Below are 19,836 nucleotides of genomic sequence, written 5' to 3'. Positions count from 1 at the left end.
TTAAAAAAATAAATAGCTTAAAAGGCAAAAAAAAAAAAAAGAATCAATAAATAATGGTTATTATAATCAACAATGAAACATTAATATTCCTTCATTTGAGGGTATTTTGGGGAGTGTGTCATGAGGAAAATAATGGAAAAGTCATATTGACTTTTCCTGCTTTTACCATCTCTAGAAATGACCTGGAAATACCGAAAAATCATTGGCTCTCACTTAACTCAGCTCTTAAGAGAGCCAGCTCCTCTTTCAGGGATATGGAGATAGGTAATTGATGCAGTCAGGGAACCTGGGCCTGGAAGTGGTAACAACCACACATGTCTATCCTTCAGTATATGGTTTTACTGGGCCCAGACTGGGGCTAGTTACATGGTATCTTCCTTAGAAGCAGAGGACGATTTAGGGCTCCTTCTAGCATTCAAGGCCCTAGAGGGAGCTGTAGAAAACACATTCACATTCTCTCTGTTTTTTGGATAAAATTAGCACAAGTTATGTATTTCAATTGCATTAATCAGTTAAGACTCTTTCCACTCTGATTTCCCCTTGAATTAGTTTAGGTGGTGATGAAGTGAGTGGCAGAGGGAATTTTGGTGATCTGGCAAAAGAGAAGTTGAGTTGGGCTTATTACATTGGCTTGGGTTAAGTGGGACCTATTTATGTCACTCATAATCACTTTCACATATACTTGTGTTTGTACTTACAGTTCTTTCCCTTAAAGAGGGCCTGCCAAAACGAGTAAGGCTTAGATTACTCTACTAAACCTGGATCTGCCCCTGCTCAGAAGAGACAGATGCTCAAAACACTTTCTAACACAATTTGTTTTTTTTGAATCACTTCCTCTAACTTAATTTGTTATCTAATTAAATAAAGCCAACCGTGTATTCCAAATTAAAAAGGATCATTCATTATTCATTTGTACACTCAAGAAATAGTAATTGAGCATCTATTCTATGCCAAGTACCATTCCAGGCCTTGGGGAATAAAGCAGCAATAAGGTAAAGTTCCTGACCTCAAGGAGCTTACACATAGTGGAGGAGGCAAAAAATAAATAAACCTAAAAATACATACTTTCAGGTAGAGAGCCCGTGCTCTGCAACAAGAGAAGCCACCACAGAGAAGCCCGCACACTGTAACAAGAGTAGACCCCGCTCGCTGCAACTAGAGAAAGCCCGTGCGCAGCAACAAAGACCTGACGCAGCCAAAAATAAACAAACAAACAAACAAATAAAAGAAAATAAATGTAGAGTAAGGGGTCGGGAAGTGATGGAAGGTGAGGGAGATGGGATTTTACTGGAGTCAGCTAGAAAGGCCTACTCAAGCCAGTGACATTTCAGGAGACCTGAATGAATAAGGGAGTCAGTCAAATGACCACGTGAGAGAAAAGCATCCAGGCAGAGAAACAGCAAGTGCAGAAGTCCTAAGTCAGGAACTAACTGGTCTGAAAGAGCAAGAAAATCAGTGTGGCTGGAGTAGAGTGAATAAAAGGGAGGGTGGAAGGAAATACAGTCCAAGATCTTTTCATTTTTAAAAGATCACTTGGGCTACTGTGTGGAGAACAGACAGTAGGAAGGGGAAGAACAGAAGCAGGAGCAGGAAGAAGGCAGTTACTATGGTCTCCGAAAGAGATGGTGATGATCTGACTGGTGTGGAGGAGGAGAGAAGCAGAAACATCCAGGATATGTGTGACATCAGAACCAATGCGATTTCATATGGGTTGTGAGAGAAGAAGTGCAATGAAGGATGATTCCTAGATTTCTGCCTGAGCAGATGGGTAAAAGGTAGTTCCATTTACTAATAAATATAAGAAGAATTGGAAGGGAAACGGGTTTGCAGAAGACATAAAAAAATTCTGTTTAGCAATATTAACTTTGGGATTCTTATGAGACTTACAGGCAGAGAAGGTAGTTAGTTATTTGAATCTGATAAGCAACTGGCAGAGATGTAAAATTGGGAGTTCAGCATATAAGCAGTGTTTCAACCATGAGAAGGATGAATTCACCCTGTGTACAGATAAAGAAAAGATGGCACAGCACTGAGTCCTAGGCCACTGCTCCACGTAGAACAGTTAGAACAGTGGTTCTCAAGTTGGGGGCATTTTGCCTCACGGTGGACAGTTGGCTGGATCTGAAGACATTTTTGGTTGTCATAACTGGGGGGGGCGGGTTAGGGGTGCATGCCTGTGTGCTACTGGTATCTAGTGGGTAGGCATGCTGCTAAACATCCTACAATTCATAGGGTGAACCTCCACAGCAAAAAGCTATCTGGCTCAAAATGCCATTGGTGCAGAGGTTGAGAAGCCCTGATTCTGAGGGTAGGAGGTGAAGACTGAAAAGGAACAGTTGGTAAGGAAGCCAAAGTAACTTACAGAGGCTGAGAGAAGATAATGTGGCAGGCAGGAAGGCTTCAAAAATTGTACCCAATGGTTGAGTTCAAAAGGGCTGAGGCACGCTCTTAGATTTAGCAATGAAGTGGTGGCTGGTGACCATAAAGAACATGGCTTTGATGGGAGTGCTGGGGGTGAAAGCCCCACAGGAGAACATTCAAGGGAGAAGAGGAGGCCAGAAAGTAGAAACAGTAAAAAATATAACTTCTCCAAATTTTGTAACAGGTCTAACTTAAACTACACATTGATCTATAAAAGAATTATCTTCTAATCAGTTGTTCAGTTCTCCAGTACAAACTATCTCTTTATTATTGGTTTTAAACATTGACCAATTGTTGGGTGATACCATAAGAAGCAAGGTATATTTTTCTGTTCTCTGTATATGATGTAATTTTCTATTAATTACTTGGAATATTATTAGTGCTTTAAATATTTGTCTCATGAATAAATGAACACACAGGGAAATTCTGTAATGAACTAGATAATCAAAGATATTTTAATCATACAAGCTTTAATTAAAAGCAATCTGTATCTACTGACAGGAATTAAATTGCATATGTGTTCTTGAATGACCTGATTGGTAATTATGGTGGTTAAATCATTTGAATGAAAGTAAAGGATACTGAATTCTCGGTGGAGTACGAATATAAAATAGTATATTTCTATCTTAACACAGAGCTCTTATCACTTGATGGCTAGGTTTCAACAGCTGATGACATGTATAGTGTGAAAGAGAAACTAATTAAAGATAGGAAGTAAGGGGAGAAATCATCAACATTAAAAAGAATAGTAGTAAAACTACAAAAAGGTTTATTTTTCTCTTTCTCTCAAAATTACAACCTGAAATTTCAACTCCTCCATTCTGTGTTGCTGATTGTTTCCCCCCAACTAATCTGGCAAACAGTCCAGACCTAGAAGGCTTGAATAAGAGGCGAAGAATTACTTTTTCATCCTTATTCTTTCCTTTGTCATTTGATTTTTAATGTGGTGGAACAGTGAATATATAGTTTAGAACAGGGCCGAGGGTCTGACAATCCCAGCTTCTCTACTGGAGAAGTCTAACTGGAATTAGAATACTCTAATAGTTTTTCCCTTTTTCTCCGATCCCACATTTTTTTGAATTTCAATTACTTTAGTTTTCCAAACTGGGTATAATTCCATAAAGAGAGAAAAAAAGAAATTAATGGTTGACATTTTTCTTTGAGTTTCTGTATACTTTAGTAAAACAAAACCAAAACAAATTTTAAAAACCCTTATTTGGGCGGGATCTCATTTTAAACAGTAGTTATCTAGATTGTAATTTTCATATCAGACCACTGAGAATGAGTGGAATAGGTATTAGTGTTTAAGTTCCTGAGTTAACAAAGGATTCTTTTTTTCTTTATTCTCTTTTTCTTCTGAAGCCTTCGGTTGAAACCACTAGACAAGCAGAATGTCATGGAATGTTGGGATGGGAACTCAGCTACCTCTGAAACTATTCTCCCAATATTTTTCTCCCTACATCATCTTAGTTTTCCACTCTTACCACATGACTAAAATTCCCTCTGTTCTGTTTCCTTCACTATAAATTTTTTTTTAATTCTTCTAATATACACTTACCCAAGCCACGATGCCTTTGCCATTGCATTCTATGGAAGTTTGCTTTAACTGGAGGTGAACTCCTGTAATCTAAATTGTTCCTCTCATACTTTCCATATCTATAATCTTAAGTAACATCTTCCCTTGTCTATAACTTTAAATAGATTCTTCCCTGAGAAAGTTTCTTTGTGAGATCACAGAAAGGCAACATAAGCTATTTCCAAAAATATTCTGGACAACAGCAACACTGTTAGAACAAGTAGTGTCCCAATATGAGAACACTTACTCTGTAGAGATAAACAAAGGAGATAAATTTTTCTTTTTTAAAAAACATAGTCATTTGCTTTTAGTACCTTTGTAATTTATAGTAACCTTAATAAACATTCTTCGTTGGTGTTCACCTCCCAATTACTTAGCTTCTAAAAAAAAATGATTTCATAGGTGTTCAAATTCATAGAAGCAGAAAGAACGGTAAATTCCAGGAGCCCGTAAGAAGGGAAATGGGTAGTTCTTTAATAGGCACAGAGTTTCAGCTTTGCAAGATGAAAAAGTTCTGGAGATCTGTTGCATAACAATGTGAATTTACTTAACACTACTGAACTGTATTCTTAAAAATGTTAAGATGTTTGCTTATTGGGAACAATCATGTATACAATGGTATTATATAGAGAGTGATAGAGTGATCTACTCAGGATTTTCTGAGGAATTAAGGGCTATCTGCTCCAAAGCACATAGTTCTATCCTGCTGATGCTCTTATCTGGCCTGTCAATATGTAATACAACTCAATACGTATAAACTCAATAACTGTAGTCTTGAGTATATAACTAATAAAACTGCAGACAATCTCAGTAAAAAAAAAAAAAAGTTAAGATGGTAAAAAAGTATCAAATTATAAATTTTAAATATATGCAGCTTATTGTATACCAACTATACCTCAATTAAGCTGTGTTTTAAAAACTAGTATCACGGAAGTCAGTTTTTTCTATTATTCTTGGAGGAGTTAACATTTTTTAAAAGTTACATTAAGATCTCTAACAAAATACATTATAACAATTTTACCTTTTGTCAAAATTCAATTAATAAAAAAGAAATGATTGTTCTCTTCTACAAAGCCTGTTAAAAAACACCAACTCAAAGTTGATCTTGTTGGATTACAGAAATAATATGAAGTTTTATGTTAAGCTCATTTTCAACTTTGGAAAAAAAAAAAATGAAGGGACTTCCCTGGTGGCACAGCCGTTAAGAAACCGCCTGCCAATGCAGGGGACACAGGTTCGAGCCCTGGTCCGGGAAGATCTCACATGCCGCAGAGTAATTAAGCCCGTGTGCCACAATTACTGAGCCTGTGCTCTAGAGCCTGTGAGCCACAACTACTGAGCCTGTGCTCCACAATGAGAAGCCACCGCAATGAGAAGCCCGCGCACTGCAACGAAGAGTACCCCCGTTCACCACAACTAGAGAAAGCCCAAGCACAGCAACAAAGACCCAACACAGCCATAAATAAATAAATAAAAAATAAATGAATTTATAAAAAAAAAAAGAAAAAGAAAAGATTACCCAAATAAATATTCACCAAATTACAAATCTGACTTTTTGACAAATGTTTGTGATAAGATGATACTGAGGTATTGGAAGACAAGCCCCAGTTTTTAACTAATACTTATATTCCAAATACTTTGAGTATTTTAAGCCTGCATAAGGCTAGACAAATTTTATATGAGTTTAACTCTCCTAATATTTAGAAGAAAAACAATTAAAAATTAGTCAGTAGTTCAGTCCTCTTAATATATTTTTTGTTCTCTGGCAATCAAGGAGTGACAGTAAAGGGATATCTTTTTTATGGTGCTTGGAAGGTAAAGATCTGTCCATAGGAAAGCAGTTTATAGACACATACACAAACAGGTACTCAGACATGTCATATACATTCTTCTAGTCTTTCCAAATCTCAGAGAAAACTTATCAGGATTCTTATATTTTACTAAAAGAAGAGACCTATTAAAAAGATCTGAGGGGAATATATGAAGAATAAATAGTTCTTTCCTAAGTAAAAGAGAAGTTAAGAATGAATGAATGGATACTTCAAAAATATTTGTTGAGGGAGCTCCCTGGTGGTCTAGTAGTTAGGATTCGGCACTTTCACTGCTGTGGCCCAGGTTCAATCCCTGGTCAGGGAACTGAGATCCTGCAAGCCACATGGCATGGCCAAAAAAAAATTGTTGAAAATTAATTAATACCTAGAATATTCATGATACTGCTAGGCCCATCACAAAAGATGGGGGCAGAATCTTAACTTCCCCTGAACTGTCTTGCCCTTCGTGGATCCCAAACTACTGCAACTCTTTCTCCTCCTCCTTTCTCAGGATCATTCGTTTGCACTGACTTCGTCTTCACCTCTAGCCACTTCTCTTCCCAGTACTTCCCCCAAATATTTTCTACTCTAGGTCCTCCATTGTTTGCAGATTTCTTGGGCATACAAGAATAATTACTGGAAAACAGAAAGCATTCAACCTATGTCGAAAAAGACTTGCAGTATAGGGAGGCGTAAGAGGGAGCTGGAGTGAAAGGACAGGGACCTGTGGGCTCAATGTTGAAAAATAGACAGTCATAAGACTGACTTTGGGAAAAAGAGGCAAGAGCATTCTAGAGAGAAAATACAGTAATGGCTTGGAACTAGAAATGAGCACTGCATGTTCTGAGAGAGCCAGCAAGGACAGTTTAACTTACACCGTTAAAGAGGAGAGTTTCTGGGAGAAGTAGATTAGGGGGGACTGGGTAGGACAGGGTCTTCAATGTAATGATTTGGTAGTAATAATAACAAGTAATACTGCTAAGATTTATTGAGTACTTCTATATGCTAGCCACTATGCCTAATGCCCTACATGTAGTATGTTGTTTATTCCTCACAGCAAACCTATAAGGTAGTAATCATGTTCCTAATTTTGCAGCGAGGAAACTGAGTCTTAGAGAAGTTAAAGAACTAATCCCAAATCACTCAAACGATAACTTCAGGTGCCAGGATGTAAATCCAATTTGACTGATTGCAATGTATGCTTCTTTTCCACTGTTTCTACAGGGAGTGGTAGATTAATTTCTAGTGATATATATGAGTGGTAGAACCGGTAGGCTAAAAGGGGAAGTTTATGACGTACAATTTGAGTTAAAAAAAACAATAACAGGTGGCAAAAAGAAGAAAAACTTTTGTACTAAAGGGCCAACAACAATTTACACTTCATTAAGATTCTTTTCTTTTGTATAAAGCATGCTCAAGATTTAATTTTTAAAAAAAATATTTATTTATTTGTTTGGCTGTGCTGGGTCTTAGTTGCGGCATGCAGGATCTTTGTTGCTGCGTGCGGGATCTTGAGTTGCGGCATGTGAACTCTTAGTTGTGGCACGTGGGATCCAGTTCCCTGACCAGGGATCGAACCCGGGCCCCATGCATTGGGAGCACGGAGTCTTAGCCACTGGACCACCAGAGAAGTCCCCAAAGATTTAATTTTAAAAGTCACTAAAAACTGGAAACAAACCTAAATTATAAGTATTCTTAAATGATTTATGCCATGTAATGAATATTATGTAGCTGTGAAAAAATATCTTTGAAGCATTTTTAATAACATGAAAAATCACTTAGACTATAGTAAGGGGATAATTATAATAAGCCTATCATTGAGAAATAAGGGGATAAGTTATGAGGTTAATGAAAAATAGTAAAAAAATAAAAAAAGAATGGAAGAAAATACATAAAAGTGACAGAAATAATTACACCTGGGTAGAAGGAGAACAGGCGGTTTATTTTCTTTGTATATTTTTCCTATGAAGTATTTCAAATTTACCATAATGGGCACATGTTACTTTTAAAATCAGAAAAAAAGTAGTAACTAGCAACAAGAGAGATCTCTTTAACTTCCTTTTCATCCAATGACATCTTCCTTCTTTCTTAACTCTTTTCCCCTCTTCACTCTGTCCAGTTTCAGCCCAGTATTTCAGGTGGAAATGGGCATGCTCAGTCATATATCTATACGTTTGATGGTCTTTGCACAAGTGGCAATACTGCACAGAAGGGTACCAGGCTAATACTTGTTTCTCAAAGGAATTTAGGATCTTGGCTAAGCACATAGGCTTTGAAGTTATACAGATCTGAGTTTGAATTATACTCTTGTAATTTATTTACTATGTGACCTGAGGCAAGTTTCTTAACCTTTCTGAGGTTAATTTTCTAATATGAAAAAATATTCTCCTCATACAGGGTTATTACAATTTAGTAAGCTAATACATGGAATATACCTGGCAGAGAGAAAAAAATTCAATAAAAGGTTGTTATTACTTGGGGGAAGTGCTGTAACCTTCATGTTACACAAACTAGATTCATATATTTGTCCAAACCAGGCTAAATATGTCCTCAAGAGTAGAGTGGCAATAATACGTATGTTCCATTTCTACATCCTAAAGGGATCTGCATGGTTAAAGCCTCTCTAAAATTGAAACCCATTTCCTTCACTGCACTTGAATATTTTGTTATTTTACTTGTTTATTTTCTGTATCCCTCACAAGACTCTTAAGCTCCATAACTGAGTGTGTTAGTTCCTCTCATAAATCCAGACACTGGTATAGAACATGGGAATGGTTGGTCCTCAATAAATGTTTGTTGAACAGATAAAACTTCATATTCTCCCAACTGCAAACCTTCTATCTCTGTTTCTGCAAATATACTGAATATTTTGGAATACTTAAGTACTGCCAATGGAAAAGATAAACTAAAGGTGACAAGCATTTCCAGTCTACCATAGTACCACAGCTGTCATTTCTTTTCCTCTGACCCATCTAGCTAAGCCTAGAAAGAGAGGCCTAGTTCTGCAGAGTCTCTCAACATGAGCACTCCAATCAGGACACAGAAACAACGTACTGTGTGGTACTCCTTTCCAATTTCACATTTCAGAAAAATGGCCACTCTGAACAGTAACTTGACATCCTCAGAATTGCTGGAGTGCACTGAAAAGTACAGTAGCACTTCCTAAGCATACCACCGCCCCCACCCCCCAAAAAATTCCTGCAATTAAAAGCAAAAACCTAAACATTAAGTCCTTATTTCTCATCTCAAAAAGCTGAATCATAATATCTCTCCAATGGGATTATTGTGAGGATTAATGGAAATGGGGCATGGAAAGCACTGAACACAATAGTTAAGTACTAAATAAACAGTAGCCATTGTTAAAACACAATCCTGAAGTGAACATCATGCAGGGGCATGAACACATCCCCTTGTATAAATTAATTTTTGAACAGCAAAACTGCTTAGGTAACTTGAGTTTCATATTAAAATTACACTGCATTGCCTTTCTGTTTTAATTCTCATTTGTATAAAATTTTATTAAGTAAAAAAAAGTTAAAAACCTTTTTATAATTGCATTTTAATTTAATACCTGCAATTTTATAACTTAAATGGAATTTTACTTTATTTTGTATGACAGAAAGTTATCAAAAGCCAAACTAAATTATTAAAAATGTTCTTTAAAAAACTATATATTTTACCTGGCCATTTCCAAGCAGAGATGTATCTTTCCCTATTAGAAAATAGGATCCAAAAAAGAAAATAAAGGCATGACTGAAACCCAAGATGGTCCAATAAAGAAACGTTTTCATGCTTAGTTGACGGTTTTTACTAATGTCTCTGCAAATTTAAAAAAAAGGAAAAAAAAAAGAAATGTATTAGGACTTATTATACCTACTAAATAATTATTACAGTTTGATAATTAAAAAACAAGATGGATTTTTAATTTAAAATTGCTTAAAAATTTTAGCAGAAAGAATAAAACCTAGTTTACAAACCACTGCTTATAATATACATCTGTGTAACAGCTTATAATTCTCATAACATATTCAAATACATTTTCTCATTTAATAAAGAAATATGATATAGGCATAATACTTCAGTTTAATTGTGAAAAGTTGATTTTTCTTTGTTATATTCTTTTTTTTTTTTTGGCTGCGCCTCATGGCTTGTGGGATCTTAGTTCTCCGACCAGGGATCGAACCTGGGCCCCAGAGCAGTGAAAGCCTGGAATCCTAACCACTGGACCGCCAGGGAAGTCCCTCTTCGTTAGATTCCGTTGTAAACATTCAGTCATTCTGCCATGATTGTTTCTTTTTAGTGGAGTCATCTGAGTTAGGTTCAGCACTGAGGCTCCTAAATCAGTTCTTGTCTATCAATAGCTATTATGAGAAGAACCATCTGTGCCAATCTTGGGTCAAGCCCAGTCCTAGATAACCTGGGAAATCAAGGTAAGTTACTGCCATTTTTGGATAACTGAATATCTCTGTAAGTCTAGAGGTCAAGTTAATGTGGGAACCATAAGCTGGTCCTGAGCTGACTCCACATATCTATGATTACTTGGTTCTGAGAAAGGAATAACCCAGGGGAGCTGGGAAGATTTAATGTCCTCAACTCTGCATTTTGCATCAATTACTACTCATAAATTTGGCAGTGCTAGAACATGAACTAATTTTTTAGGAACTCTAGAGACAACTAATTACTGAATAACTTCTTTTGTGCCCATGAAACAGAGTATTACTGGTTTACAACAGTAAATGCAAATTACACAACTGCTCAATGCATTCCTAGGATGAAACTATTCATTCCTAAAAACATTGGAAAAAATCATTCAAATGTTCTCTTTAATGTTCAACAATTATAAACCATATGACAACTGAAGTACTTCCTTAGTAAAGCATTAACCACCAAGACAGTGCCTGATATACTTGCTTATTTTTAAGATACTTTCAAAAATTGGTAACTATGTAATGTACTATTTGCAGTAAGAAACGTATGGACATTTAATACTGGAAAACACTTACCGATAGAGAGTGGGCTTGTTCTGTAACACATGAGGGTCTATATGCTGTTCCAACAGACTATATATCAGAATAGGCAGGGATGTAAAACAAATATTGTATAATGTCAGGTACACGCTGTCATACAATGTCTAGAAAGAGAAATTTGTAGGAATTTTGAGACCCTAAACTATGTATTACTATTATACTTATGCATGTAATTACAAAGAAGCATATTAAAAATATAAAAATTACATTACATATTTTCAAATTTACACAAAATCCATTTTAATAATTCCAACTTGTTTCTTATATAGACATAATGTTCCTAGATTTATAATCTTTGTGGAAACTGGAACATTTTGTTATGTCAAGTGATTCTGCTATTATAGTGAATTGGATGGATCTATATTTCAAGATACTCAAATTTGGTCACTGTGATGTAATTTTACACAATTCTCCTACATGCATCCTGGGCTTGTTATTATTCCCTTGATATGCTACACATATAGTTTTGCTTTCATGGCTTTGTCTTCCCATCTAAGTCCTACACTTCCTTTAATCCATGATCCATGAAACTTAAAAACACTGGCTCAAATTCCTGATGATAGCTGCTTCTACTAAAGTCATATGTGCTACTGTTGGTAATTAGTTGGTACTAATTGCTTAGCACTTTGCCTACTCTTCATATATTGCTTTTCTTAATATTGATACTGTCTCTCGAATTATACTATAAACTCCCCCCAAAAATCAAAATAGGTTAAGTCTCCTTGTCACATGCTCTTACAGCATTCTTTATTTCATCCAAGTAAGCAAACATTGTTACTGGCAATCAATGTCCAAGCAGGTATCTGAAATTTAGAGTTATAGGTTGTAAACAGAGGAGAAAACAGTGATTAAGGGTAGAAACAACTCATTAAAAACACCTACGAATAATACACTTGTCATTTCAATAAACTAGAATAAATGTCTTGATCAATTAGAGATGTGGAGTGTGGTATGTGAAAAGGGTGCTCAGGTAGTCAGAAGCAGTAGGTCCAAGTATGGTTTAGCTATGTGATCTCGGGCAAGTTACTTAATCTCTATGGATTTCAATTTCCTTTTCTATGTGACATGTATACAACAAAAGACCCACCATGTGTTTATTATAGCTACTGCTAACCTATTACAGAGTTTTCCCTCTGAGCCCACAGCTTCAGAACCCTTTTCAGCATAGCACTCCTGGAACCTCTATTAATTATTTACCTTCTGAGATGAAACCTGTATGTCATCCCTGGACTCAATCACTAATGTTTCTTCCAAATCTAAAAAAATTCTATGACTCAAAAAATAAATAATGAGGTAAACTTCCAATAATTATCTGGCCTAGCTTGATACGATTTTGCAGAAATACTACACATAAGTCGAAAAAAGTTCACAAAATTCTCTCATAAGCTATTAAGAGTTAATATCTATTTTTTTTAAAAAGCATCCAGAGTTAAAATATATTTTGGTATTAACACTTGCTTCAAACTGAAAATCAGAATAAAGAAATATTATGGATGTTATGCTAATTAAATACACTATTAGAAAAGTTTTGTCTAGTTATCTGTAGGACTAGGAAAAATGGAAAAAGTCCCTCCAAGTATCTACCAAAAACTGAACACACACACTTTACTCTAAAAGGATAAAACAAAAGATTCTGTTTACTTACTTGTTGAGAAAACAAACAGTAGAACTGATATAAAAACTGGGGTGTGATAAAGCACACATTCTGAAAAACAAGATTAAATGGAAATAATTGAAATATTTAGGTCTAAAAGAGAAACAATTTCTAAAAATGGCTATTTAAAGAGTCCAAAAATATAGTATCAGTTGATATGGTAAGTAGATCTGCCCATAAGAACCTGTCCGTATAAAATGGGGAAATAGGATTCCCATTTTATTAAAAAATGTCTAAAAGTAGTCTAGGCAGCATTGCAAATGTCAGAAAGAAAACACTTCTGACTCCTATAATTGCAAGCAATACCGTAATTTTGAATTTATAACCTACCAACTATTATTCAATACTTTTCATTTATAGTACAATAAGAAAGGTTTACTTAAACTTTAGGGCTAAAATTGCTTTAAAATGCAAAAATATTTAAAATACAACAAATGGAACGATCAAAACATCTTTCCATTTCAATAGCCTTATGTCACAGCAAAAGTTATAATAATAAGCTAGGAAAAAACTGCCACCATCATCTGTTAGCATTATGCAATCTACCTGTGTTCTTTCACTGGGTTGCAGCTATTAATTAATTATAGAAATATATGCAATATAGCACATTCTGATGTATTAAATGTCTTGGTGCTCAGAAGCTCTTAACATGGATTCCACAGAACCCCATCTTTGCCCATAAGGGTCAAGAGATTAGGACAGTGTTTCAACGTAATTGGTTTCCTTGTAATCCTATGTATTTTATTTTATGCATCTAAAATCCCTATAATTTGTAATCTCAAAAAAGATTAAGAACCTCTGCTTGAAATCATCATATTGGAGTTAAAATTTATTACTGGTTCAGGACAAAATAACAATAAAGAAATCAAACTAATTGTGTTCTGATTTGCATAGAATAAAATATTAATTTTAAGTGTGAATTTTGATGTATTCTGATAAATTCATACAGCCATGTAACCACCACCATAATCAGGTTGAACTTTTCTGTCATGCAAAGTTCTCTCATATTCCTTTCTAGTCAATTCTATCACCTGCACCCTTGGCCTCAGGCAACCACTGATTTGCTTTCTGTGAGTACACATTAGATTTATTATAATAAAATAATAAAAGGATATTCCATAAACTGTTAGTTTTACTTACAGAGAAAAAAATTTTAAGAATATTTTGTATGGTAATAGCATTCCTTAAATTGAAACCTCAAATACTCTGTCAGAAATTGATTCTAAAATATATCCATGAAACTTACCTTATAAAAAAAATACTGTACAAGGGTAGCTATTCTAATATAATAAAAATGACCATGAACAAAAAGCAATTTGGAGAGAAATTTAAATCTAGCTATTGCATAGTCACTGTTCCTTGCAGCTTGTCTTCCTTCTTTACCCATGATTCCTGTAATAAAGGGGACAAAAAGGTAAGTTCATTGATAAATGATAAGTGTAATTTTTATGATGTATCTGCAAATACCTTAATTAACTGTAGCAGTTGAACCTGGACTTAGGATCACTATATCCTAAGATATAGTAGACAGTAGATTCCCAAAAGGCTGCTCCACTTAAATCAAATATGTAATTAACACAAAGCTGTAACTTACACCAGGCATGTAACATCAATTTTCAAAGAATCAGAATATAATAAAATATAAAAATAATATTAAAAGTTCAGGAACTAAGAACATTTTTTAAAAATTCTAATGAAGAGAATGCTATAAAACAGCTTTGACTTCACTATTTCCAATGAACATGAAAAATATGCAAATTGAGTAATTTGAACCAAGCAAATATGATGTTTAATGGTCTTAAAACTTTCATGCATAAGTCAAACACAGTCTGCTTTTTAAAAGAAAAATGTACACTATTACTTGAAATCAGTACATAATTTTATCTGATAAATAAGAGAACTTTTTTTTAGGTTACTATAATTCTTTAGGTTTCAAAAGTTATTGCCAAGTTTGTTTATTCAATATGGAAGCAGCTTCGAAAAAATTAGTTTTCAAAATTAAAATTTTTTACTTTTGTCATAAAAGGATCAAAAATGTTCCAAAATGTATAGGTAAAGACAATCACCTATATTCACAACTCCTAGAGAAAACCACTATTTTTGGTCTATATACTTTTAGAATTTTTCCTCATGCATATTTCATGTATGTGTATTTAACATATATTAAAAACGAGTGCATAAAGATGGGATTATTTGTTTTGTAATCTGCTTTTGTCACTTACTACATTATGGACATTGTTTATAACATATGTGTTTGTTAACATATTCATTTATTTTCTTAAAAGAAATTCCTGGATGCAAAATTGCTAGGTCAACAGGCACACATTTAAAATTGTTATACATAATAATGCAGGGTGTACCAATTTACATTCCCACTAACATCGTATAAGGGCATCTGTTAATCTATACCTTTGTCAATTCCAGGTTTTATCAATCTTTGTAATTTTTGCCAATCTGATAAGCAATTTTAATTTATATTCTTTTGATTATTAGGGAGACATTTTTTTCATGCATTTAGTATTCTGTTTAGATTTCTCCTTTTGTGACAACTGATGGCTCACACCTTTCAACATATTTCTACTAGAATGTTTTCCTTATTCTCCTTAATTTGTTAAGACCTCACATATTAGGAAGATTAAGACTGTCATCTATTTTGTAAATATTCCTTACCAGTTTGTCTTTAAAATTTCTTTATGGGAAGTATTTACTTCTGCCACACATACTGATCTTTTTCCTTTTTAGTTCCTTGTTTTGTTTGGTTTTGTACCTAAAAGATCCTTCCATACCTCAAATAACAGGATTATTCATTAAAGTTTCCTATTATTTTTTATGGCCTTCAAAAATTATTTAAATCCTTAATCCATCTGGAATTTGTTTTGCTATAAGCAATGGAAAGGAACCCACTTCTTTTTTTCCAAATATCTAACTAGTTATATCAGTATTTTTTAATCAAATAATTTGTTTCCCTACTTATCTGAAACATCTCCTTTGTTATATACTAAATTTCCAGATGTTTGAACTGATTCTGTTCACTGGTCTGGCTGTTATCATATTAGAATCAAACTGTTATAAATACTGTAGCTTTTTATGCTCTAACATATGGTATAGGAAGTTATCATCAACTTATTACGAAGATTTCTGGGAAACAACAGTATACACACTAGAAAGAAAATGAAATTTTCAAAATGAAGAGTTAATAATCCCAAAGAGGAAGGAGTTGATTTGAGAGATACACTGGAAATATTAGACCCAATAACTACTCATCACATAGGCAATTCCAGTGCGAGGACTATCCTCTTTTCTAACTCTAAAATTTTATCCTTCAGCAAAAAACCCACAGTCTTCTCTTTTCCTTCCTCAATAAAATTATTGAGGAAGATAGGTCAGAATATGGTTTAAATAGGAAATGACTGATAATTTAGACATAATAAAATGATTTTAGTATTCTGAATCTAATAAAAATTTTAGGCAAAAATAGAAATCAGAATGAAGGTTATTAAATAAGAAAGTTATTTGAAATTTTATAATTATATTATAGTTTGGTGTAATTTTCTGTCTCTAAAATTATCTTTAAAATAAGTCGCAGAATCTTTGATGAATAAAGTAAATAATAATAACATTCTAAAATGAGAATTTAAAACCATGAGAGTAACTATGTAAATCACAAATTTAGAGTTTTAAAATGATAAAATAATGTGTAAAAGTACTTTAAAAGGTACAAAATGGCAAGTAAAAATAAAGTTACTTTATTGGGAAGGAGAACTGGCAAAGATAAAATTCACTAATGTGGTATTTATTTCCTTGAAAATTTGGAAGTAAAATATCCTAAATATTGGGCTTAATTATAATAGCTTTCTGATGGAAATACACTGTGATATATTACCCTGCTGCATTTAGTTTTCATTCATATATTTGATATTGTGCTTTAGTCTACAAAAGGAAAATTCAAAATCACCAAATGATTAAACCAACTTTAAAAGTTCAAGAAAAAATCAGTCACCTATGCCAACATGTGCTTCTTGTATCATGCTTACATCATTAGCACCATCGCCAACAGCCAATGTTATAGGCTTCTCAGGTGAGATTTTTATCAGTCTTATTACCTGAAAGACATACAACTAATTAGTTATGATAAAATTTAAACCTTCGTGTACTTATATAAAGTCATTTATCTGAAATGATCTGTTGTAAGAAAAGTAGAGCAATGAAAAAAATTTTTATATTAGACGATAATAGGCACCGAGGTTCACTTTTTGAGGGATGTCTCCATTAAGATGTTAGGAATGTCTTTCAGAAATGACACAGCAAAACAGAGTACTATCTTTGGATTTTAGGATGGTATGTAAGAATCTTTTAAACACAGTTTAAATTTGTAAAAAGCTTAATAATAATTATGTAAAAAAATAATTACAATTAATTGAACTTTGTCAGGCAATTTTTTTTCTTTCTCAAGAAATTATTCTTTTCATTTGATACAGGGGAAAGATATTATTTTCTCCTGTAATAAAATTTTTAAAAATTTATAAAGCAATCAAAATTAAATTCAATAAAATCAAAAGAAAGGTTTCTTTGGAATACTTGAATATACTTTTATAAAGAATCTAGGAGGACTTCCCTGGTGGCACACTGGTTAAGAATCCGCCTTCCAATGCAGGGGATGCAGGTTTGATCCCTGGTCAGGAACTAGATCCCACATGCATGCTGCAACTAAGAGTTAGCATGCAACAACTAAGGAGCCTGCTGGCTGCAATCAAGGAGCCCACCCGCTGCAACCAAGAAAAAAAAAAAGAATCTAGGCATTAGCTCTGTTTGGTCTCAAGTTTTAGTCTCCATAGACTGGGGGGAGTACATGGGTTATAATAATAATAAAATAGGCACTGTAAAAAAAAAATCCATGAAGCCAAAAAAAACTGGATGTAAAATTTTTTAGATCTATATGTGAAAAAATGTGTTTAGATGTGCATTTCAAAGGGTATCCTTGTGAAGATTACAGTTGTAAAAATATTTGTATAGGCTATCACTTGTATCATAGTTAGCTGAACTTTAAATATTTCCTGTATATAGTTTCATATCAGAATTAACTGGCTTTTCAACTTTTTACTAAAGTTCTATTTATCACTTAACAGCTATCTTTAACAAAGAGAATTATCACTTCGTAAGAATGCAAGAATAAGCACAGATCAACAGAACCACCTGGAGGTGCAGATGAACTGAAGTCTTATAGGCTCCCTCACCAGTTAAGTAACTAACTTGTGAGACTTTAGTTATCACAGTTCAAATTTATGTCTCAGGAAAATCACAAACTGCTACCTACCACGTGGTCATTTCTAGGTCACAATGATCTATTTCTAGGTCATTATGAATAGTTGAAACTTCAATATTCACTGTGAAATTTCCAAAGGCCTAATGTATGTGGTTAAAATTCATATTATGAGAAGTGACTGACCCCTAGTAAGATACATATACTGCATACCACCAAATGGAACTAGATGAGGCATTAACGTTAAAGAATACTTTTTTTTTTTTTAATTAATTTTATTTTTGGCTGCTTTGGGTCTTTGTTGCATGTGGGCTTTCTCTAGTTGCGGCGAGCGGGGGCTACTCTTCCTCGTGGTGTGCGGGCTTCTCATTGCGGTGGCTTCTCTTGTTGCGGAGCACGGGCTCTAGGCACACGGGCTTCATTAGTTGTGGCACACGGGCTCAGTAGTTGTGGCTCGCGGGCTCTAGAGTGCAGGCTCAGTAGTTGTGGCACACGGGCTTAGTTGCTCCATGGCATGTGAGATCTTCCTGGACCAGGGCTCGAACCCGTGTCCCCTGCATTGGCAGGCAGATTCTTAACCACTGCGCCACCAGGTAAGTCCCAAGAATACTTTTAAATCTAAATATCTTTATGGGACTCGTTATGACATAAACATACCTTTGCTTTCTGCAGTGGTGCCATACGACAGCACATTACAGCTGAACAATTTTTACAAACTTCCATAAATAGTTTTTCATGCTCCCTGAGTGCAAGAGACAGACTGGTCCCATCCACCACCAGACCATGCTGAATCACATGGTCCTCTGTAATTCTAAAAAAGAAAATAATTATATCCTCTGTAAGACACTTTAAAGCCATATTATTCAGACTCATCTAGTAAACAAAAGCTTCTTACTGAAAGATGGATCATTTACTCACAGACTTCACTGTTACAAAACTGGCATGTCAGGGAACAAACTGAGTTCTATCACTTGAAAGTTAAGATTAAGCAGAACTGAGAGTGACTGATATGATGAGTAAAACAGATGATATTCATTTTTACAATGAACTGGTATATACACACAGTAACTATATTTTCTAAAATGTGAACTGTAACACATAATCTGAGGATATTCTCCCAAACTGTGAGTATGAAAAGTCTTACACAAATAAAAAAGTTACTAGTTATACATTTAGCAAATCCTAATTTTAAAAAATTAAATGAAATCAAGAATGTTCAGGAAGATTTACAAGCTAGATTCACCGTAGGAAGGAAAGGAATGAAGGAATCGTAACTGTCTCTTGATATTTAACCCTACAATGGACTGTAATGCCACGTATTATGACAGTGGAACACTGATAACACCCCCCTTGTGGGCATACACTACACCGAGGACTACTCCGAAGCATGACCTAATTACTGGCAGCTGGGCAAACTACTTGTGACAAGAACGAGGTAAGAAGAAGAAGAAAAACAAAACGAAAGATAAGAAGCTTGCATCAGTATGTAAATCAACTGTATTATTGAGCACACTATTTTGTTCAACTGCTTTACCCAGCTCCTCCTTTGGTAATAAGAGTTTCTCATTGAAAGAAGCAGTGTATGTATATACAGATTTACATTCTGGAGCAAGCTTCTTATGCTGCTAAAGGCCAGCACTCAAAGTTGCATTGCACTAAATCCACCAAAAGGAAAACACTACATTCACCACTGGGTTCACAGTATAGCAAGATTGCTACTGAGAAACATCCATACATTTTCAATTTTTTTTTTCAGCTTTATTGAGATATGATTAACATATAACATATGTAAGTTTAAGGTGTGCAACATGATGATTTGATACACATATATACTGCAAAAATGACTACCACAATAAGGTTAGTTAACACCTCCATCCTTTCACATACTTTTTTGTGTGTGGTGATAACATTTAAGATCTACTTTCTTTACAACTTTCAAATATATAATATAGTACTGTTAATTACAGTCACCATGCTGTACATTAGATCCCCAGAACTTATTCATCTTATATATAAGCTTATATATAAGTTTGTACCCTGTGAATATCATCTCCCCATTTCCCCCACACCCCAGCTCTTGGCAACCA

The 19,836-nt window shown here is 34.5% G+C and overlaps 1 protein-coding gene across 9 annotated transcripts in view; it reads right to left on the bottom strand.

The window, feature by feature from the left end:
* The window catches only part of ATP11B (ATPase phospholipid transporting 11B (putative)), a 127,854-nt gene that overhangs the window by 25,306 nt on the left and 82,712 nt on the right, over positions 1 to 19,836 (bottom strand). For 8 of the 9 annotated variants that reach the window (XM_082461376.1, XM_082461375.1, XM_082461374.1 and 5 more), the window contains 6 exons: positions 18,407 to 18,560; positions 16,490 to 16,592; positions 13,736 to 13,881; positions 12,481 to 12,540; positions 10,812 to 10,939; positions 9,489 to 9,627 (listed from right to left, as the gene is read on the bottom strand). In XM_082461376.1, coding sequence (XP_082317502.1) covers positions 9,489 to 9,627; positions 10,812 to 10,939; positions 12,481 to 12,540; positions 13,736 to 13,881; positions 16,490 to 16,592; positions 18,407 to 18,560 — 730 coding nt within the window. Of the gene's footprint in view, positions 1 to 9,488; positions 9,628 to 10,811; positions 10,940 to 12,480; positions 12,541 to 13,735; positions 13,882 to 16,489; positions 16,593 to 18,406; positions 18,561 to 19,836 lie in introns of those variants that run through there. The other variant, XM_082461382.1, reaches the window with a different exon arrangement.

The sequence above is a fragment of the Balaenoptera physalus genome (assembly GCF_965194825.1).
Source record: "Balaenoptera physalus genome assembly, chromosome: 4".
NCBI lineage: Eukaryota > Metazoa > Chordata > Mammalia > Artiodactyla > Balaenopteridae > Balaenoptera > Balaenoptera physalus.
Note: the sequence above shows the minus strand (reverse complement) of the source record. Positions and strands in the feature narration are given on the sequence as shown.